At 51.5% G+C, this 22,101-nt stretch overlaps 1 protein-coding gene and 1 non-coding gene across 9 annotated transcripts; both read right to left on the bottom strand.

Moving 5' to 3' along the window:
- Nucleotides 1-444: 444 nt before the first annotated feature.
- Nucleotides 445-19,702, bottom strand: EIF4G1 (eukaryotic translation initiation factor 4 gamma 1). 8 transcript variants are annotated; one of them, XM_061166707.1, is made up of 33 exons: nucleotides 19,554-19,702; nucleotides 18,678-18,734; nucleotides 18,356-18,449; nucleotides 17,977-18,063; nucleotides 16,701-16,877; nucleotides 16,370-16,469; nucleotides 15,177-15,289; nucleotides 14,287-14,379; nucleotides 14,023-14,089; nucleotides 12,914-13,735; nucleotides 12,578-12,666; nucleotides 12,288-12,474; nucleotides 12,069-12,202; nucleotides 11,782-11,940; nucleotides 11,448-11,636; nucleotides 11,056-11,253; nucleotides 10,685-10,831; nucleotides 10,246-10,482; nucleotides 9,950-10,054; nucleotides 9,673-9,832; nucleotides 9,372-9,472; nucleotides 8,698-8,800; nucleotides 8,396-8,498; nucleotides 7,937-8,169; nucleotides 7,676-7,794; nucleotides 7,374-7,546; nucleotides 6,619-6,744; nucleotides 6,383-6,464; nucleotides 4,816-4,914; nucleotides 4,572-4,706; nucleotides 4,365-4,446; nucleotides 4,087-4,227; nucleotides 445-1,073 (listed from the first exon to the last, which is right to left on the bottom strand). In XM_061166707.1, exons 3-33 carry the CDS (start codon nucleotides 18,413-18,415, stop codon nucleotides 889-891), a joined length of 4,806 nt encoding a protein of 1,601 aa, XP_061022690.1. In that variant the 5' UTR covers nucleotides 18,416-18,449; nucleotides 18,678-18,734; nucleotides 19,554-19,702; the 3' UTR covers nucleotides 445-888. The 8 variants fall into 8 exon arrangements, with proteins under 8 accessions (XP_061022690.1, XP_061022691.1, XP_061022693.1 ...); XM_061166708.1 differs by having other exon boundaries at nucleotides 11,448-11,633; XM_061166710.1 differs by lacking the exon at nucleotides 16,701-16,877.
- LOC133074318 (small nucleolar RNA SNORD66) lies at nucleotides 9,549-9,624 on the bottom strand. Its single transcript, XR_009697162.1, has one exon. It is a non-coding gene; the product is annotated as a small nucleolar RNA SNORD66 (small nucleolar RNA).
- Nucleotides 19,703-22,101: the final 2,399 nt, after the last annotated feature.

Here is a 22,101-nt window from a genome sequence, read left to right as displayed (position 1 = left end):
GTCACGCACACTCACTGGGCCCGGGCTACTGGTCATACTGCATAGGGACAGAAGACGTTCTTTGTATCCTGGGCTCTAATGTTACAGATGAGACCTCAAAGCTGTAGCAAGTTCCAACTTATATAGCCTGAAACCTGGGTCTTCACATACAGGGGTCTTGCAGCACATTGTCATAGATCAAGACCAGCAAGTATGTCCTATTAAGTACTCTGTAGCTATGTCCCTTCTCCCCTCCTAACCTACAGGGAGCCCCACCATGTCCATTTTTGAGGGCCAACCATCCAGCAGACTCCCTAACCCTCCAGATCAGACAGGGGAAGAGCAAAGAGGGGTGCCCAGTTACAGGGAACAGTGTGCTACAGTGCCAGCTCTGGAAAGGAGGCTGCCCACCTATCCAGACCCCTTCTCCAGAGGGAGCAGGCCATAAAGCAGAGAGGCAGTGAGCGTAATTGAATTCATGTTTAATAATTACAGGCACCGTGCCCCCCCTTCCCCCTGCTCAGGCAGCAGGGGTGGTGCAGGGGCTGGGGCATATGCCCCCAGCAGCGAGGACGGCAGTCCCAAGAGTGATTTTCAGAAAATAAAAAAGGACCCAAGGGGCAGGCGGTGGTGCCCCCCCCAAGACACACCAAATTTCAAGACTTTATATATAATATATCTCTGTGCCCCAGGGGGAGGAGAGGGACACCTGGCAGCATCTGGAGGGGGGCCCCAGGCAGCCCCAAGCCATCCTGCCTCTTCAGCCACTTTATTAGCTCAGACAATATCGCACTACAGGCACCCACTGCCACCGCCGCCGCTGCTGCCGCCCCCCTCCCTTGCAGTCCAGGCAGCTGGCTTGGCCATCCGAGTGTCCATGGGGCTCCAAGAACCCGGCCCCACCCGCCCTCAGTTGTGGTCAGACTCCTCCTCCTCCGCCTCACGAAGCCACTTGAAAAAAGTCGTGACAGATTTTAGGGCCACGCCCTTGCCCTGCTGCTCAGCAGGGTCCTTGCTACTCTCCCAGCTATAGAAGGCGTCCTCCTTCACCACGTCCTCGTCATATAGCGCGTCGAAGAACATCCCAAGCAGGTCTGCAAGCAGGCAGAACAGCAGTTAGACGTGTGCTGTCCACAAGCACCCCATCCCACTGCCCAGGAATCCCACCCCTATGCTCCACTGCTGAAACAAGGCCCTGACCCAGCATGCTGACATTTGTGTCTGGCCATTCCAGAGTGACTAGGTCTCTGACACCACGCTAATCTCATGATCTAAGACACTGGTTTGTGAGAATGAGTCACTTGGCCAAAATGTACAAACCCGCCCAGCCTCACCTCAGCAGCTTCAAACTTCACTCATGATATATTTACTTAATGGGGAAAACTGTAGAATTGGTACTCCTGAATTTGAGGAATCACAAAAGGCTGAGACGTATCTCCCATAAAAGTCAAGGGTATAACCTGAACATTCACTGAGCCGCCCCTGGCCCCATTTTACAGATTCTGACAAACTTGACCCCAATTTTCTCTTACTTTTCACACATCTCCTGAACATATATCCACCCCTTCTCTGGCCTTGACACTTCTATGTGTGATGTATCTTTTGCCAGGAACATTGCTCCTCTTGTCACCTTTTATCACCTTCCTAGTGAATTCCTTTAGGCTCAACTCAAGCACCCTCTCTGCTCTGCTTCTCCCTCACCCCCAGCTTTCCATCCTTCTTCCAAAGCACTTGTACAACCCTGAACATAATCTATTCCATTCACCACATGCACTGCCAGTCTTTCCAAAGAAAACAGTACATTTAAAAGCAAAAGGAAGTTGAGAAGTTGATTACATTTCTTTTGAATACAGCATAGAATCTAGAGTCCAGGCCTCAGTGAAACACTGACTGAGCCATCTAAGAGAAACTGCAAGCCACGATGTTCCTCAGGCACACCCCCTCAAATCCACAACTGAGGCTATGGACAGCCTCCAACCCCTATCCCTCAGCAATGGCAGCAACAGATCACTTATCCCAAACTTGTTTTCCAAACCCCATGCATACCTATCCCAGTGACTCTACACAATCAATTATCCACCACTCTGCCCCATATTTATAAGCCCAAGCTTCTCCCACCTAAACACTAAAAGCCTCCTTTTAACAACTACTATCTCTTCACAGCCAGACAAAAGATTTGTCTTTTGACAAGAGATTAGTTGAATTCAAACATTTCTTCTAGGGACTTCCCTGGTGGTCCAAAGGCTAAGACTGCCTGGGTTCAATCCTTGGCCAGGGAACTAGATCCCACAAGCTACAACCAAGACTTGGCTCAGCCAAATCAAATAATAGAAGTATTTTTTTTTTTTTTTTTAAATTTTTGTCTGCACTTGCTGTTTTCTTCCTGATTCAGGGGAGTATTACCCTGTCCTTTTCAATCCAGCTCCTGCCCCCTGCTTTACCAAATACTGTTTCTGCCAGGGTAGCCTCCATGTTTTCACATACCAGAGGCCCTAATTTTCAGATCTGTTCAAGCAGCATCTAGCATTATAGACCATTTCCTTCTCCTAATATGTCCTGTGCCTCAAGAAATGAGCCTTCAGTCCTGACCTCTTCCTCTCCAAATCAGATACCCAGCTAGCTGCCTACCTACCCGACTGACATCTCTGATCATCCCCACCAGGACCACAAACTCAGTATGACCAAACTCAACTTGATCCAGTGGTCCCTGCTGCTGCTGCTAAGTTGCTTCAGTCGTGTTCGACTCTGTGCGACCCCATAGACGGCAGCCCACCAGGCTCCCCAGCCCCTGGGATTCTCCAGGTAAGAACACTGGAGTGGGTTGCCATTTCCTCCTTCAATGCATGAAAGTGAAAAGTGAAAGTGAAGTCGCTCAGTCATCCGACTCTTATCGACCCCATGGACTGCAGCCCACCAGGCTCCTCCATCCTTGGGATTTTCCAGGCAAGAGTACTGGAGTGGGGTGCCATTGCCTTCTCTGCCAGTGGTCCCTACTGCCCAGTAAATGACATCCCCACTATCATTTCACCCGCTAAAACCATCCTAGGAGTCATATATGACTTCCAATCTCATCACCCTATCCCCAGGCCAGTGTGTCTTCAATCTGCCCACCCTCTCCCATCCTCATTTCCACCAGAGAGGCCGAGCCACTACCAACATGCCCCGATCAGCCAATCTAGCCACATTCACCCCACTCCAAATCACTCTTCCCACTAATGGCCAGGATGATCTAAACACTAAAAAAGAATTTTTAAAATCCCTGCTTGAAATTCCACAAAGGCCAATTTTCCTGTCCTTTGGCTAAAGCCCAAAATTCATCCCATGGTTTAGAGAGTCCTGCATGACCTGGCCACATCCATCTCTCCACCCCACTTGCCTCACATACAACTGGCTGCTGTGCTCTTCCACACTGGCCTTCTGTAAGTTTTTACCTTGTATGTTTTCACCCTCAGGGCCTCCCTTTACAGATACAGTTCATAGAAGTCTCCCCTTCCCCTTTGTCATTGAAGTCCCCATGTGTCAATTCCCACTCATTCCCTCTGACTAGGTAAATTCTCCCAGAGTATCCTGCAGGACCCATCTTCCAACACTTACCCAACTCCATGCTCATGTGGGAACTATGTTTGACTTAATCACTGTTAATATCCCAACCCCAATGCCCTGGCACGCAGTGCGTGGTAGGAGTACATGCTTAGTCACTCAGTCGTGTCTCTTTGTGACACCACATACTGCAGCCCGCCAGACTCCTCTGGCCATGGGATTATCCCAGCAAGAATACCGGAGTGGGTTGCCATTTCCTCCTCCAGGGGATCTTCCCCACCCAGGGATCGAACCCATGTCTCCTGCAATGCTAGGCAAATTCTTTACCCAGTGAGCCATTGGGGAAGCACAAAACAGGCAGTCGGTTAACCTTCAAGGCCAAGTCTAACGCTTTCCACTTGGTAAGGAAACAGTGTTGGAGAGAAAAGGACTCAACCATGAAAATATTTTGCTCTCCAGGGACCACCCACTTTTCTTGGGTTGAGACCCTCTCCACCACTGTCCCCCTACAATCTGGTAGTTCCTCCAGCCCATCCACCCCCACCATCCCCGTGGCCTGGCTCTTACTAGGGGGCTGGTCTAAGGTCACTACAAGGGCCTGGAGGGCATAGAGCGCCTGCAGCTCCTTCTGCTCGTCACTTAGGTATTTCTGTAGCAGTTTCGCTCGTGCTTTCAGCACTGCAACATCCACTCGGAGAGAAGACTCAACTACAGGGAGAAAGACAGAGGTAAGTAGAATGACGCACCCTCAGCCTGGTTCATAACTAGAGGTAAAGACCAAAACCTCCCTCCCTCCATATCTGCTGGGCCCACCCTTGCCCCACCAACTCCCTGGCTCCTCTTACAGATAATTGCAGAATAGCAGACTGTTGTCATGAGGGCTCGAACTAATGTGTTGGATGTCACCTGCTGCTCATTCAGGTTGGCCTGTGCAGGAGAAAGAGAAACAAATGGCTCAAAAGTTCTAAATTATGCCTGGAAGGCTCCATTCTTATTGCCCCCATCAAGCACCACCTTCTCTCTCTCCACGCCAGTCTCAAGGAGAAACATACCTCTATCCAGTCAAACACCCGCTGGTTACTGCTGCCCTCCTGCAGCAGCTTCTCTAGCTGCCTGCGCAGCTCCTCGAAGGAGAACAACCTCTGGCCCGGGGTTTCTGACTCCTCTCCCAGGGTATACTCCACCTTCTGCAAGCAGAAAGGCCCACAGTCGGGAGGTAAAAGCATCACATGAGATAATACAAAAGAGGACTGGCCGGCCCCAAGTGCTAGAGTCCACCCAAGTCCAGTCACAAACCTGCGCAGTGACAAAGGCACTGACATCCTGGCCTTCAGGTAGAAATTCCTTCCAGGTGAGTCCAGCCTCTCGCCACAGCGTCCCCACCTTTTTAGGACCCTGGAAAACATTAGACCAACTCAGAAACTCTCGTTCTCTCCAAGAGTCTAACAACTTCACAAATATCATCTAACAAATGCATACTGTAATCTCACCAGACACCTGCAAGCAGCTCAGGATGCTAAGATACTGAATGGGAACAGTGTGTCCATGGCTACAGTCTAGTACCGAGCACAAACATCAGTCAAATAACCATCCAAAGTCATGAGAAGTTACCTACCACAGTGCTATGAGGCTCAGGAAGTGGCCTGAGAGCCTCTAGGAAAATGTCAACTAGCTGTCACAGGACTCTCAAAGAATTACTGGACCACAAAAGGTAAACAACCAAATCGAAATACCTCACCCAAGCCTTCCACACTCATCTACACTTCTCTTTCCAAAATAGCTTAGTTTTTCATTATTGCAAGTAACAAATGCTTATGGGAGAGAACAACTTCTAACAAGTATTCAGCTCCCAAGTCCAGAAAAATTTAGAAGATATAACCCCAACGCAAATCAGTAAATGGCAGTCTGAGTTCATTTTCTCTAAGGGGCAAGAGATTCTGAAGCCATCACAGTTTTACAACAACATATTCAGGATGATGTCCTCAACCCTTGACAAAAGTACTTCATGGACTTTAAAAATGTCCATCTTAACACCATTAAAATCAAGCTGTCTCACAGGTGACATACCACAGTTTTAAAATAAGACCGTAAGTTTTTTCTTTCTTAGCAGTGCATAAATGTCACAAAATCCATGGCACCTTGGAGTCAATGAAATACTACTAGATCAATTTTTCTTTGAATTATTATTTTATACTTCTTAGAAACTATCTGGTACACATTTTTACCTAAAAAAATATGAAAGGACAATTTCTCTCTGATTCAAAGGCTCACTCCTCCATGTTCCAGAGCTGCACTCTCTTAAAACTGTTTATTTCCCGACTTCTCATCACCACACAGCTTGCCCGTTCAGTCATTTCACCTTTGTATTTGCTAGTCAAAGTTAACTTTAATAAAGCAGTTTCTGTTGTGAACATTACCAAACAGACATCCCTTTGCAATTTCACAGTACTTTGCCCAGTATGTAGTCAACGTTCTAAAAGATGCTAGCTGAATGAATCAACTAATCAATCAAAGGCCTAGGACCTTGTGCTCAGTTGCTCAGTCCTGTCCAACTCTTTGCCACCCCATACTGTAGCTGCCAGGCTCCTCTGTCCATGGGATTTTCCAGTTAAGAATACTGGAGTGGATGGCCATTTCCTTCTCCAGAGGGCCTTAGATTCTCATTCTCCTCCAGCCTTGGCCAGAACCTACTATAGGAACTGGTCTGAGCAAGAGTACCAGCCTCAACATTTTCCCTCCCAGGTACCCACCCAGCACCACCATCCCGCCAAAGGACCACGAGGCTTCAGGGTCACCACCAGCACCCCAAACCACATGGTGGAAGAGACGTCCTAAACAAACAACCTCTGAAAGGCTCACTCACCATGCTTTTGCACAGGAGCCCCAGGATCTCTACCAACAGGGAAGCAGCCTTGCCCAGGGGTCTCAGAGGTTTTGTTACTTCCCTGTAAGATAAACATTCAGTTGTTAAATTAGCCTCCCACACTCTCTCAACATACTAGCCCATCGGTTCCTAAATCCAGGGCTCTGACCCACCACACCTCCTTTCTCTCTCCTTCCTACCTTTACCTCCCCTGAATTCCACCAGAGGGGGCTTACCTGAACAGCTCCCCCATGGGCACCCCACCTTCCTGCAGAATGGGCGTTATCAATTCTGCTAGGTAGAGCCACACATGAGGAATGTCAATTTCCATGTCTTCAGCCAACTCTAGAATTTCATATAGCCTGCATAGGGAATTCAAAGTCAGGACCTTCTAAGACAAGCCTGCACTCCTTTGTTGCCCTCCTTCTGAGGCAACAAAGGCATAGCTAAAGGGATCAACTGCAGGGCCCTCCTCAGGAACATTTCCTAAACATGGGGCAATTACCTCACACTAAGTGAAAGCTGCTCAGGCGTGTCCGACTCTTTGCAACCCCATGGCCTGTACAGTCCATGGAATTCTCCAGGCCAGAATACTGGAGTGGGTAGCCTTTTTCTCCAGGGGATCATCCCAACTCAGGGATCGAACCCAGGTCTCCTGCCTTGCAGGCAGATTCTTTACCAGTTGAGCCACAAGGCAAACCCAAGAATACTGTCGTGGGTAGCCTATCCCTTTCTCCAACAGAGCCTCCCGACCCAGGAATCGAACTGGGGTCTCCTGCACTGCAGGTGGATTCTTTACCAACTGAACCATCAGGGAAGCCCTATCTCACACTAAGGCCACCTTCTGCTCCTTAGACAGCTCACCCCCAACCATGCCAAAAATTATGTTGACCAGAATAGCTGAGGGGCCTAAACTCTTATTCAAGGGTCCTACAAAGGAGAGAAAGGTATGGGAAGGTAAGAATGGGAGGCCTACAGAAGTCAGTCATACCCTTGGTAGTACTGAGCAGTGGAGAAGTGTCCGGCACAGAGCAGCTGGTGCAGCAGCCGCCCCATGTGCTCCCGAGCAATGGCGCTGCGCTCCAGTGTGGACTCGATGCCGTGCCGCACAAAGATGAAGAGCAGTGAGGGCGAGGCCAGCTCCTGCACGCACTGCACTGCCTCCTGGAGGGACGCAGAGCAGAGAAGGGAGACCAGTCACTGTGTAGCTCAGACCCTCTACCCCTGCCTGTCAGCACAGGCCCCTTCCCACGCACCCTACCATCCCTCACTCAGACCACTCCTATGGCTTGCCTTCATGTCATTGAGATGGAGGTACTCCTCAATGATGGCCCTAGATTTCTTCTCCAGCTCCTCTTCAGAGAGCGCAGCCTTCGGGGGACCCACCGGAGGGAGGGCAGCTTCTCGCTTCACTGAGTGGAGAAAAACATATCACAGATTCATCAGTTCCAGTCTTCCTAGCAAACAGGGTCTGGAGCCCTGAAGACATTGTCTGGGGACTGGTTGGTCCCAAACCAGCCCACACTCTTCTCTTCCCTTCCCCTGGCCCCTTACCAGCTTCCCGCCCGCGGTCCCGATCCTCCGTGAGGCTAGCTGCCTTGCGCAGTCCATCAGGCTGAGAGGGCCGCTCTCTACTCCGTTCCTCCACTTCCTTGCTGAAGCTCCGCTTGGTGGCGGGTGTTCGCGCGCGATCAAGCCGGTCACCACGGTCACCTCCCCGTTCACTCCGCTCTAGGCGGTCTCCCCGGTCCCCAGCTTTCTCACCTCGTTCCCGGCTCAAGCTACTCCTGGAAGACAGACAGGCAGATCGTCTCTCACCTGTACTGCCCAGGTGCACTCCTGTTTTAACTATCAAACATGCTGAGCAACTGTCTGGCCTTGTTCTTGGCAGCAGGAATACACCCCAACTCAGTCAGGAGCTCTGAGCATTACAGGTGTTAAGAATCCCTGTGTTAGCAGCCAAAACCCAATGAGAACTCAGTGTGATGAACAGAGACATCGAGGAAACCTCACCTCTGCACCACCCGTCTGTTATCTGTGCTTTCTGTTGGTACTGCTTGTTGAAGGGCTGAGAAGCGATTCAAGGTACTAGTGGCTGGACGAGCAGCTTCTGATGCTGGGGAAGCAGAAAACTCAGATTAAAGACACCTGGTCCTAGTTCTGGCACTAAGGTAGAGTTCAGTCCCTAGTCCCAAGTACACACCACCTGTATGATCTAACCACTCTGCAGTGAAAGCCTCCCGTACAGACAAGGCTCTGCCCTCAAGAGAGCGGAAAAACCACCCAGCTCTTGACAGCAACACTGGCCTCCATACCTGCATCGGAGGGCTTGGCTCCGGAGCCTCCACTGCTACCCTTGCCCCAGCTCAATCGACCTCCAGGTGCAAACAGCTGGTTATTAGAATCGATGGAGCCAGGCTGAGGAAGCAAAGGGAGTGGAGAGTCATGGGTCTAATCCAGCCAAAGCCCCCAGCCAGCCCCGACCACACAGAGCCACAAGCAGCCTAGACCAGTAAAAGTTTCAGGCTTTACAGACCATACAGTTTCAACTAGTCGACTGCCACTGTAGCACAGGAGCAGTCACAGACAGCCCTTACAAGGCAGGACTGTGGTTCTGTGCCAAAACCTTACAGACACTGAAATTTACATTTTATAAAATTTCTTGTCACAAAGTATCACTTTTTCTCTCCAACCATTAAAAAAATGTAGAAAACTCTCATTTGTAGCTTGTGGGTATACAGAGGCACAGAATGGCTGGATTTGGTATGCATGTCAGGGTGCTGATCACTGGTTCAGATGAATGCGAATTCACTCCCTAGAGATGGCAGTTCTGCCCAGAAATCTAACTAGTTGGTCTAAGGGTGAAAATTCAAGCTGTGAAAATTCCCAACTTCAGAAAGCAAGGGGACTAAGACCCAAGCCTACGCTTAAGGCCTGTCTGACCAATCTTTTATTCTCCCATCACCCCTTTCAACATATACACCCCTACCTTCGTGATCTTAGTGAGTCGAGAAGTGTCAATAGGGCGGCTGCCCTTGCTGATGGGTACTGTGTTCCAGCCACCATCATCCACAAGTGGAAGGCCACGGCCTGGGACAAGCAAAGCACACTGGAATGATGAGCAAGTCCCAGCAACCCCGCTCCGGAGAGCTGCCACCAGCCTCCCTTCCTCAGATCCTCAGTTCCATCATGGGGTCTCAGTGGCCCAGACACGTGGCGCTAAGAAGAAGTCATCATTGGAAAGCACAACCCCTCACACAGTCCCTCCTCAGTCCCAGCCTCCAACTCACTGATGGGTGGGCCTGGAGGGCCACCTCGACGCTTGTCGCTGCCCTTGGCCATTAGCTGCTGCACTTTTATGTGCTCCCGATGCTCCTCCATCTCAGCTTCCTTGTGGATTTGGTCAATTGTCTTGGGACCCTGGTCCCCTCGGCGTGGCACCCAGTTGCTCTGTGGGATAGGCCAGTCACAGGGTAATTACATCAGAGAGGACCAGACCAGCGTCAGGAAGTGGGGGCTGTGGGGTCAGAGGCAGCAGGCTGACAGTGGGAAAGAGGGAACACATACCTTTCGCAGATCCAGCACATCCTGCAGCATAAAGCGGATCCGGGATGAAGTCTTCTTTTCTTTAATAATTTTTTCCATCTGGTTGAAATACTGATCCATCCGGGGCTAGCAAGAAGCAAAGGGATCTAGGTCATCTGCAGCTTCAGATCCTGCCCCTCCTCAGGCTTTCAGCTCTACCACTGCAGCTCAGGGGCACACAGTGCCACACCAACACAACAGCCGGGAAGGGTGTTGGTCAGTGTACGGCAGACCCTGTGTGCTTTAGCCTGGCCTTTCCCATACCCCAGGACCCCTACCTTGGCCTTTTCAAAGTCCAGGTCTTTGCCAATGGTGGTGAGCAGACGGCAAAGGCATTCAAGGGACTCTTCATCATGGTTCTTAAGTAGTTTAACCACACAGTCATGCATGATTGCCTCTGTTAACATCTTCAGTTTGAACAGCTCCCCGATAAACTTGATATTCCCTAACGAGCGCCGCCGGGCTATGTCTCGAGCCTCTTCCAGCTCCTCTTTCAGGCGTCCCCGTTCCTCTGCCTGCCAGTCACAGGACAGGGGTCACATCAAAAGGACACCAGCCACTCAGTTAAAACCTTCCCTCCACTACCTGGCAGCTAGCACCAAGCACTCACATTCTAAGGCAGAGAACTGCCCCCAAACACCACTATCCCCACTCCCACTTGTGCAGCTGAGGAGCAACCGGGTGCAGTGGCGGAATCGGGAGTGGAATTTCTCTCACCGTAGCAGCTTCATCCATCTCTTTTTGCTTCTTCTCAAAAACCTCATCATCATCTTTGTCTTTTTCAAACTCCTTCTGACATCGATTTAACAACAGTTTTCGGAAGTTCACAGTCACTGTTGGCTTTTCTGTAGTGGGCACTTTCAGCTGTACGTCAAAGAGAACATCACATTCAGACCAGTCGAGGGCAGGGCAAGGAAAACCCTCCAAAAGTCTTCAACTACATGACCCCTGAGGACCTCTGACCCGGCTCTGCCTCATTCTGGCTGCCACCATCAGCACAGGATGGAAGAACCAAGAAGCTGGACTCAGAGGCTTAGGACGAGAAGTGAGAACTAGACCACAAAGCTTAGAGAATGGTGGAAACTAACCGCCATGAGGCAGCGGCACATGTTGGCATAGGCCACGGAGAAGTTGGGTTCTGAAATGGCCTTCTCGAAGATGAGGTCAATGACTCCTTTGAGACGTTCCTCGGTATCAATGGCTAGCTGTGTCACCTGCTTCATTAGCTGCTGGAACATCTGGGGTGTCAGTTTATTCAAGATGGAGCGCACCCTGCGGAACAGGTCCTGGAGGAGAGAGGGAACAGAGAAGGCATAGAATCCAGTGACATGTTCAGGGGCTGCTGGGAGGGGTGGAGAGGGTCGTGGGGACTCGGATAGATGCTAGTGATGAGAATGGCCAGGAGCAAAGAGGTCAAGGCTGGCTCAGAGGGTAGACCTTCAAGAGAAGGATTGGAGACCAAGGCACAACTTTCAGGTACCTGGGTTTTGCTGCCATCAGCATCCTCTTCCCCTCGGTCCTTATCAGCCGCCGTCCGCTTGCTACTGGGTTTCCAGGCCTTTTCTGCTTTATTCAGTTTTATATCTTCGGTCATTGACACTGTGGCAATGATCTTCCGTGGTTCCTTTCGGGGGCCCTGCTGAGATCGCCGGGGTCCCAGGCCAGCCTGCTAAGCAAGGAGCAGGGACAGAAGACAGGGAACCAGTCAGCACAACGACCACCATCGCTCACATCTCCAGGGCAGACTTCTCCCCACCCCTCAATGAGATACAGGGGCAAACTCCCCCAGCACACCCCTTGTCAGTCCCACTCACCGGCCCTCGGGGCAGCTCCCCACCTGGCCCACCCCTTGGGGGCCCACGGTTGCTAAGGGCTGGTCGGCCAAGGTTGGCAAAGGACGGAGTGAAGTCTGGGCCACAATTTATGCCCTGAAGTCTAGAGGGGTCCAGCGGTCGCAATGGTGTTTTATTGGCCTGTGAAAAAGACAGAGAAGGTATCAGAAACAGGACAGGGCTAGCCACTGACCACTCTTTCAGGACCTCTGGCTCCTCTTTAGCCATCCAACCAGCATAAACTTACTCTCTCCCTCAGGTGTACCAACCTTATCCAACACCACGTCACTGATGTGGGGCAATCCCTCAGGCTTCTGCATACTGGCAAAGATGAACTGAAAGCCAAGCAGGAACTCTCGGTCGTAACGCTTTTTCTCCTCAAGGTTTAGAGGCTTCCACTGATCTGCATGGAAAACAGGATGAAGCCATCACACTGCTCTCTCCTGGATCCTGACAAGCATACTTTCTCACCCGTTCTTTCCACATACCTGACTTATATTCATACTTCTGTTCCCCTGGCTGGATATTCTCTGCATTTTGAATCTTGTCTTCCTTTGAATCCCAGGTCTCCTCTCCTTCCTCAGACCGCAGGGGCACACTGCTGCCCTCAGGCTCTGGGCTGGGATTGTTGCCTACAGGAGGCTGATTTTCCACCTCTGGTACCCCTGGGTTCGCCTGGAACCATCGGACATTTCATCTTGGCTGCACTGTCACCACTGTTCCACACCCAAACTCTGCCCTTCTCCCTCCGCGTTCTCCTCTCCCTCTGCTCCCTTACCTCCTTGAAGGCATCTAGAAGGTCTCCTACAGCCTCCTTCTTATTTAGCTCCTTAATTTTCCGTCTCCTCTTTGGCACAGACACTGCCACTATTTGGGGGGGAGGAGTGAGAATAACTTAAGGAGTACCCCAACCTCTGGGAAAATAAAAAGCCACTGTACAATATTCCCTTTTTTCATCACATCCTCTCTCAACTTATAATTCCTCAATCTAGCCCTTGAGAGTTCCATTACAGGGCTTCTATGACCCAGACACAATGGCCCAAGAGGTCATCCATCAACAAAGGAAAAAACCACACCCAGCCTGCCCCACCTCCACCATCCAGCAGCACCTTACCTTGGGTGGCTACTGCCACCTCCAAATCCTGGGACAGGTGGGCTGGGACAGGGGTGCTCTCTTGGGGGAGAGGTTCCTCTCCTCCCTTCTCACCCTCAGCTTCTCCTTCCTCTTCCTCTTCTTCCTCCTCCTCCATGTCCTCCTCCTGAGCAGGGGAAGCCAGTGGAGGAGCCAGAGCTGGGGTAGCAGAAAGGACAGTGGGGGGAGTCACCGACACTGTAGCCTCCTTGGCCTGTTCCTCCGGTTCACTGGCTGGGTTTATGTCCATAGTTGGTGGTGAAGGGGCTCCGTTGAGCAGTTCCTCAGGTTGGGCAGTTGGAGCAACAGGCATGGGGGATTCAGAGGGACAAGCTGGAGGAGGGAGAGGGGCAAGCTCTGGGCTTGACTCCACCTCTGGTTCCAAATTCTCAGATGGGACTGTGCCATTAGGCTCAGGAAGAATTTCCACCTTGTGAGATGCCAGGGGGCTGGGAACCTGGAGAGGACTGGAAGAGAACTCAGACTCTGGAACTGGTTTGCTCAGCGTCACTTCTACTTCCAATATGGGTTCAGCGAGGGGAGTGGGTTCTGGAGAGAGGCAATATGGCTCCCCAGTTTCAGGGGGCGTGGGGGTTGATTCTTCTACAGACGTCTGTATCATCCCCGTTGTCATCGTGTCCCCAGTAACAGACAGGACTGTGAGATTAGGCTCAGATCCCGGTTCCAAGACTGGGGGCGGTGATGGGGTTGGAGAAGGTGATGAAGGCTGGGATTCTGAAGGGCTGTGCTCTGGGCCAGGTAACCCTGGCCGCTCCCCAATGATTGCTCCCTGCGACCGGTCATCTGCACCATAGAAAGAACAGGTAATTAGAGGCAAGTCCTTCCCTGTGATTGTTGTTCCTCCTCCCAGCCAAGCATTCCCCACCTAATAGCCCCTCCTACACACACCAGTCTTCTCCCACCCAAGTCTTTTTCATTCTCACTCAAAATCCAATCTGCCCTTAAATTCTACTACTTGAAACCTAAGTCATTCTTCTCTGACACCCAGTTCAAGTCACTCTACTTTCTTGGCATTTTAAATGGCCACACTCCTTTTCTCTGTAAGATCCATGCACCACCTGCTTACTTACCTGGCCGGACGACGACAGCAACCTGGGGTGTCTCCCCATTAGCCTGAGGCTCCAGACCGCCTCCCGTCTGCAGGACACAAAGGGTTACCAAGTTTGCCCTGAAGAGTCCCACAACCCTGCTACAGCCATTTCTACTTTAGCTGCCTAGAAATCCAGGAAAGCAGGGAAATAAGTCCCTTAGTTGAAGAAAAAGACCAAGGGACCTGGGAATCCAGGGAACAACAGCCATCCCAGTCAGGGCATCACTCAAAGGACAGACAGTACCTGGGGAGGGGTGGGTGTAGAGGCAGTGCGGGCCCCAGACATGATCTCCTCTGTGATATCCTTCCCTCCTTGGTTTGGGTCTCGAATTCGGATCTGGGGAAAAAAAGCTACGGGATAAGTGGGAAACAGGAGCAGCCCACCTCTCCACCCTGCCCCACTCCTAATACTCCAGGCCAACCCACCACCCCCCACTGGGAAGCAGGTGGGTAGGTGCCAGAAACCCCATAAGTTCTACTGTCAACCCATCCGGCTGCTCTTGTAGTCTGTGCCCTGGCCCCCACCCCAAGACACTCTTGACCTCACAGAGCAGACACGTACATCACAATGCCCCTCCCTCCCTTATCCCTGCGCCACCAGTCCCCAAGAAGTGGCTGCACGCCCAGGGGCCCAGGACCCCCATCTAGCACCCAACCGGCTCACTTGTGGCTAGTCTGCCTGATCTCTGGGGGCAGGGCCCAGATCCAGTGGGTGGAGCCAGGGTGACTCAGCGGCTTCCCCAGCCCTGGCACCCTATTCTGGGCACCACGCCCAGGGCTTGAGGACTGAGCAGAGGCGGAGGCCTCAAGAGCTTCCAGGACTGGGGGGTGGGGACACAGAAAACAAACCATTTCCAAGGCAAGCCACCAGAAACCCAAAACCAAACTTAGATGTTATGGACAGAAAACCCAGGTCTCTCAAGAATTTCCCTCCCAGATACTTCAATCTTCTAGTCAGCTTCTTCTATACTGCAATCTTAGTACCTTACAAAGATCCTGAGCATTTCACACATCCCCATTCTCTGCCTACTCTCAGGTGAAGATCTCCCTCAACTTCCTGCTCCCTGACCCACAATGTGCCTGACCTTGATCCTTGCTTTCCCAGATGTCCTACAACCCCTTGCTGCTACTCACCGTCTTCCGCTCCCTCTTTGGAGCAATCTGGGGTGGCTGATTCATCAAAACAGGTGGGGGAGCCACACCAGTGGGAAACTGCTGCACACCCTGGGCTGGGTAGTAAGCGCCAGCTTGGGGGAGGCGGGGGGACAAGGAAAGGAAGAATAGTGGCAGGGTCAGGGCCCAACCACATACAGTTGCCTGCTTGAGCACAAATGCCTCCCAGCCCCTGGAGAACCTCTCATCACCCATAGCCGGCCCCTTACCCTGCCCCACCCTCCTCCCCAAGGGAATTAGGTGTCTGTCAAAGCTGGGGAACCAGTCTGAACTGCGTTTACAAGAATTCCTAACACTGACACACACACCCCTTGTAGGCAGGCACTCCTTCCCCACCACACACCAGCTACTATGTCTGTTCCTCTTCTACCCCATAAGGTAACATGGATGCATCCCACCCCCAGCAAAACACACATGTACTCTGAGAGAGCAGCAACTACTTAACCTGAAACAGAATCAGGTCTTTGGCTGCGAATGATAAAAACAGATTTGCCAACCCTGTTCCATTCAACCTGAGTCCAATTCCAGTCTCCAGCCCTCTGGTAAGGGGCTAGGAAACAAAAAGTAACATTATGAACCAGGCCCAGGATGAGGAAAATTCCTTAAAGCAATGGTCTCCAAAATGGGATACATTCTTTAATATCATCCCATAACCTCCACTTGTTTTTGACAAGCAACATTAAGTGTTATTTGTTTAAATTATGCATACGTATAACAAACAAAAACATACATGTATTAGAAGTACATACTCAAAATTTTTCCTGATGGTCAAAAAATTTTGGAAACCACTGCCATAAAGAACAGACTAATCCTTTCCTAGAATATAAATGAAAAACAGCTACAGAAACCTCCCAAATCCACGTTACATGGGCTCCCCCCAACCATGGAAGAAGTGTCAGGGAATATTTACTGACAGGTTCTCAAACTAGCACCTGAACTATATCCCTTGACATGGGGAGGACTCTACAACTCTCAACAATAATGTAAAATCCTCTCCCCCCCCCACCCCCCAAAGCCAGTTACAAACTAAGCACCAATCCCGACTACTGCTTATCATTTTTAGAGCAAGAGACAGGCCTGGGAAGGGTCCTAGAAATTAGGCAAGTTTAAATGCTCCCTGGGACTCACTCTCCCTGACTCCAGACCCCGCTTACCGTAGGTCCCAAACTCTGTAGGGCTTGCACCTGGGTAGAAGCTTGGGGCTCCCGGCTGCACAGAATACTGCTGTGTCGGGACAACATATGTGGAACGGCCCTGGTGGAGGGGAAGGGGGATAAGGAAGGGAGAGAAGGAGTTGAGGGAGCTACGAATACCACATCAGACTACAAAGAGAATGCAGGGCAAGACAGGACAAGCCAACTCTGGGCAATGACCAGAAGAAAGTCCCAACTCTAGAGCAGAGATGGGACTGGAGGATCAGGGTAGGGGAGGTGGGGGAGCAGGGACAAGGTTGTGTGGCTTCAGCACCCAAGCCTCCAGCCTCACCTGTCCAGGGATGTAGTAGGCCCCCTGGGAGGCTGGGTAGGAGATCTGGGAAGGGATCATCATTACTTGGGATCCAGCAGGGTAGACATGGGCAGCTGGGCCAGGGCGGGCAGGGGCTGCACTCTGCACTCGGGAGGCTGCACTGCTCGGGGGCTGGGCCCGGCTAGGGTAGAAGTGCTGTCAGGAGGGAGGAAGGCAGTTGGCACTGGGCAGGGGAGGAACTGGACAGCAAAATGGCCATTCCACTATGTCTCTAGTCTGGAGAGAAGTACCGGGGGCTTTGGAGCATGGGACCAACACTGCCAAACTCACTTGACCAACTGATGGTAAAGTGGCCTCTTGTACTCACGTGTGCCCTCCAAACTCAGGTACACACTTTGCACTCGGTATATTTACTCCCTCCCTGCCATGCATACTCATGTCACCTCCTCCACGCTATCCTTCAGCAGAGGCTTCCTAATACCCAGATGCATCATGCCTAAGTAAAGCCTTTTTCAGCAGCATACTCCCCAGCATGCACTGCACCATCCTAAGGTACTGAGGAGCTAACCGCTAACATGCAAGTTTCCCAGGTCCCAGATACGCGCTATGCAAGATTTAGCCCCTAACATGCACTGGTCAGCCTCAGACTGAGGACCTGGACAGCCAACAAGTCCCACCCTGAGGAACCCCAGTCCCTGTGTCTAGCCCCTGACTAGGGAGGAGGGTAAGGGTGAGGCCAAGAGAGAGTCCAGGATTAGCAAAGGGGTATTACCTGCAGAGACCTGAATCCTCCCTGAGAGCACATGGGGACAGGAAAGAAGAGAATTATCCCCAAGGTGATGAGGGGGAGAAAAATGAAGGAGGCAGGACAAGAATCCGCTCCCATTTAGTGAGGAAGAATTTAGGGAATAGAGAAAGGTAAGAACCAGCTGGAATGTTTCTCTTCCCACAGTCCAAAGAGAAAGAAGGGATGAGGAATGGAGCAATGGCGACCTCCAGTAAAAGGAGGAAATAGGAAAGGAGTTGGCAGCAAGGCCCAAAGCACTGCCCCCAGTTCTCAAGGCACCAGAACCCCTAGTAATGCCATCCCCACCAACAACATACTCCCCGAGGGGCCAGCCACCGTGAGTAATCAACAGTGCAAAGTGCAGAACCGCATGAAAGAACACATAGCAACTGTCAGGAAACCGGGGCAGGTACAGGGCCTCCAGAGTTTCCATCCTAGGCCCAAAGTGGCCTAAACTTTACATGGGTCCCACCCAGGCCCCCTACTCCCCTCCCCACAGCCCCTCACCTGGCGGGGCTGAGAAGGCGTGTTCATTTGTGTCGCTTGAGGCGTACTGAACACCACCGGTGCTGTCTGCCCCGGGGGAAACGCTGGCTGAAGGGGGGAGACCAGATTTCAGCAAGAGGGGAAACCCAGGTGGTGCAGAAACTCAAGCTGGTGAAGGGGAGCAGATCTGTGGCAAGAGCCTCAACAGTCCACATATACCCTCCCAATGACAGCCCCTGGGAACAGCCTGGGGGCCCTGTCTCAATTTGGCAGCAAGAAGCTGCACTTTGCCCTGACAGAGAAGGGGGTGGGAAAATCCAGAGGTTGGAACCTGTTCCTGACCTGGCTGCCTGGTCTCCCCAACCCCCACCCCAGTCCCTGTTAATTCCTCCCTAATTACCTGTGGGAGTCCAGGGGATGGGGCAGGTGGGGGGCCTGTGGGCTGTGGAGCTTTGTTCATTTCATTTGGTGCCACATCAGGGTCCCCCCAGCACCTGTTGGGAAAGAGTGGCGCTCAGAAAAGGAAATGGACACAAACTTAAGGCAAATGGAGCGGGGGAGGGGTTGAAGCAAGGGCTGGGTCCCACAATGAGCCCCGGAGGCGCCAAGGGGGTAAAGGAACATTAAAGATCCAGCTTATGTCCCCACCAACACCCTGTCAAACCCTCACCACCTCCAACCCCCCCTCCCCCCTCGATCTGCTGAAACAGCCCTTCACTCACCCCCTCGGTTAAGAACAAATCCACGGTGCGGCCTACAGGTTCTGGGCATCCGAGGGCCTGGGGTTGGGAGGTGAGGGGTATCAACCTGGCTCCGCGGGGCCCAAGACCAACCAGACCGGAAATTCCAGGTCTCGCTGGCACCAGGCTCCCGGATCACAAACGGAGCTAGCAGCTTCGGCCGCGGTGTCCCCACCCCCCACCCGGGGACACCGGGTTCGGGGCCTGGCCCAGGGGCACACGAGGCATGCCTGCCGTGGGTGGTAGCAGAGGCACCCACGCGGGGCCAGAGGTGAGGCCTGCCGCCGCCCGGGAGTGGAGACCAGGAAGGGCGGCAGTCGGGCCGTAAAAGGCCAGGCGGGAGGCGGCCGAAGAAGAGCCGGTTTGAAGCAAGTGAGGGTCGGCCTGGAGGGCGGGCGGGGCCGGGGGCTCCTCCCTGCCCGCCGCCGCCGCCTCCCTCCCCTGCGCCCTCCCTGCGCAGCGCCGGCCAGTGCCAAAGAACAACGTGTCACTTCCCGGCGGCCGGGCCGCAAAGGGGGGAGGGGGCGGCGGGCCGGGAGCCGCGGTGCCTGCGCCCGCGGGGCCTCCTCGGGTCGGGCCGAGGTGGCACTTAGCGGCCGGGGAACCCGGCGCCTCCCGGCCTGCGGGAACCGCATATTCCGGCCCCGTGCTCCCCCACCCCCACCCGGCAGCCAGGCCGAGCCAGGCCGGGCACACGTGGGCCGGGGATCGGGCCCTGGCGGGCCGGGGTCCGGGCTTGGGCCGCGGGGCCAGAGCGCTGGGGCGGCGGCGCAGGGTAGCCGGTCCCGGCCCGGATGGCGGCGGATGCGGGGGGAGGGGGTGGGGGGGCCGGGTCGGGCCCGGACATGGCGGCTTTACCTTCAGTCTCCTTCAGTCCGCGCGGCCGAGCCCCACGCAGCCGCACAGACGTAGTCCACAACCATTTCCGGCTCCCCGCACGGATCCCGCTCGGCGGCCACCGCTTCTCCGCAGGCGCAGCCGGCGCCCCCACGTGACCGGCGCAGAGGGCGGAGCAGCGCCCGGCGCCGCGGAGCACATGGGATTTGCCCCGCCTTATCATGTGACAGCCACAGCCCGCCTCCTGTCCCCTCCCGAACTTTGGAACTCCCAGGCCGACCCGGCTCAGCGTCTGTGTTCCGCGATTCTTTGATTCATTCATACTTTGAGCTAGCATTTATTGAGTGCATATTGGGTGCGAGGCGAAGTGCTGGCTGAGAGTTGAGAGTACTGACATTAAAGATTCAGTCCCGCCGAAGTAAACCATGGACAAAAACGGAAAAAAATACAAGTTAGGCAGTCTTTGAAAATAATGTAAATTAGATAAAGAACTATTAAACTGGGTGTTACGCTAAAAGAATTGAAATATTCTAAGTAGGGAGTTAGATTTGTCTTTTATAAAGATCAGCCACTCCCAGGGAGGGACTAAAATCAGTCATGGAAAGTTTAAATAGTGATGGGATAAGTAAACCCAAGACCTCTCCCTGGCAGCCAAGAAATTCTGAACCGCCTGAAGGGACATACTAAAGCCACAGCTACTTAGAGTCAGCCTGGATTTTAATCCAAATTTCTCTACTTACTCTCCTAGTGATGTACCCACTACTTACCTACTTAATACTTGTTGTAAAATGGAAATATTTGAAACAATGCAGTCTGGCTCAGTTCTGAGCTTTTACCCACCCTGCTTTCACGCTATTGGACTGTGAGGTTTGATAGTTCTTGTGAAAGTACTTAAAACTGTGCTTAAGTACCTAGCTAAAGCTATTTTCTCTCTCTCCTTCCCACCCCCTTCTTTGTATTCAAACACACATAATCTCAGAAAACACTGTTTCACCAATGATGACCTTTGTGATTTCACTTAATCTTCACAATATCCTACAAAATGTATTGTATTACTATGCATTGTATTATTATCTCCATTGTATCAGAGTAACTTAAGCTCCAAAGAGAGAATAGCAAAATTAGACACATGGGAAGAACCATAAGGAGAATGAAAATGTACATGTAGCGTGTTCTCTGTTACATTCTTGGAGTTCTGTAGTTTATGGTGTATGGCTGCCTCCCTTCTCTGCTCTTCTCATTTCTCTTTCTACGCAAACTAATAAATAAAAATCTGCGTACATGGCAATTCCTTCTTGGCTCAGAAATCACTCTGAAACCCCAGTCAGGGACTTCCCTGGTGGTCCAGTGGTTAAGACTTCACCTTCCAGTGCAAGGGGTGTGGGTTGGATCCTGGTTGGTGAGCAGATTCCCTCGTACCTCACAGCCAAAAAAACTAAACATAATTTTTGGTAGAAACCAACACAATACTGTAAAGCAATTATCCTTAAATTAAAAACAAATTTAATTTTAAAAGTATTTTAAAAGTCAAAAATAATAGATCCCTTCTCAATATTCTTCATACAAACATCCAAAAAACACTATTTTCCAAAAATTAAAAAAAACTAAACATAAAACAGAAGCAATATTGTAACAAGTTCAATAAACTTTTAAGATTTTTTTTTTTTTTAATCTTAAACTCCCATCAGAACAAGGTACTACCTAAAACATTGCTGTGTGCTTAGTCACTCAGCTGTGTCTGACTCTCTGAGACCCCCATGGACTGTATGTAGCCTGCCTAATCACCCTACAGGCATCTTAAATTATGTATGCCTAGATAGAAATGTGACATCTCTCCCTACTTGAATAGTGTCTGCCTTTTGCCCCCAAATGTATCTTGCTCATGTATTCTTTTTCAGTGATTAGTGCCCATGCAGGAAATTTGGATTTCATCCTACATCCCTTCCTGTCCACGTTACATCTTCATCAGACATCAGGTCCTATTGGTGTTTGAATCAGAATCAAGTCCTGCTGATTTTGTGTTTAAAAATTCTTCTGAAAAAAAAAAAAAAATTCTTCTGCCCTCCCCATTTCTACTGCCCTAATTCAGTTCATTTCACTTGCCTGGTCTCCAGGCCTCCATGATGAGCTTTCTCACTGAGATAGTTAGCTGAGAATGTCCCTTTCCTGCTCTCATTCATTGGTGCCCATTGAGAGACACTGTCAATTTCTTAACAAAGCTCTTCTAAACCTGATCTAAGCCTGTGTCTCTAGCTCCTAGCACAGTTTCCCCTAACTGTATATAACACTTAGCCAAGCCAAACTATCCATGGTTTCTGAAAGCAAGTAGTTGTCTGCCTTCTTGCTTTTGCTACTCCTTTGGCTGGATCCTGCCCTCTTTTCCTCTGGATAAACTTATCTTTCTTCAAGAATGTTTTCTCTAAAATCTCCCCTCGGGATTTCCCTGGCAGTCCAGTGGTTAAGACTTTGCCTTCCACTGCAGGGTGTAGGGGTGGGTTCAATCCCTGGTCAGTGAACTAAGATCCCACATGCCTTGAGGCCAAAAAACCCAAACACAAAAACAGAAACA

Source organism: Dama dama, chromosome 19 (assembly GCF_033118175.1).
Source record: "Dama dama isolate Ldn47 chromosome 19, ASM3311817v1, whole genome shotgun sequence".
In the NCBI taxonomy this organism is placed as follows: Eukaryota; Metazoa; Chordata; class Mammalia; order Artiodactyla; family Cervidae; genus Dama; species Dama dama.
Note: the sequence above shows the minus strand (reverse complement) of the source record. Positions and strands in the feature narration are given on the sequence as shown.

Coding starts and splice junctions, on each gene's coding strand:
- EIF4G1 (XM_061166707.1), bottom strand. CDS start 18,415: ATGAACAAAGCTCCACAGCCCACAGGCCCCCCACCTGCCCCATCCCCT. Junction 7,547..7,675: donor TCCATCTCAATGACATGAAG/GCAAGCCATAGG, acceptor GCGTCCCTCCAG/GAGGCAGTGCAGTGCGTGCA. Junction 6,745..7,373: donor ACTGCTCAGTACTACCAAGG/GTATGACTGACT, acceptor TTCCCTATGCAG/GCTATATGAAATTCTAGAGT.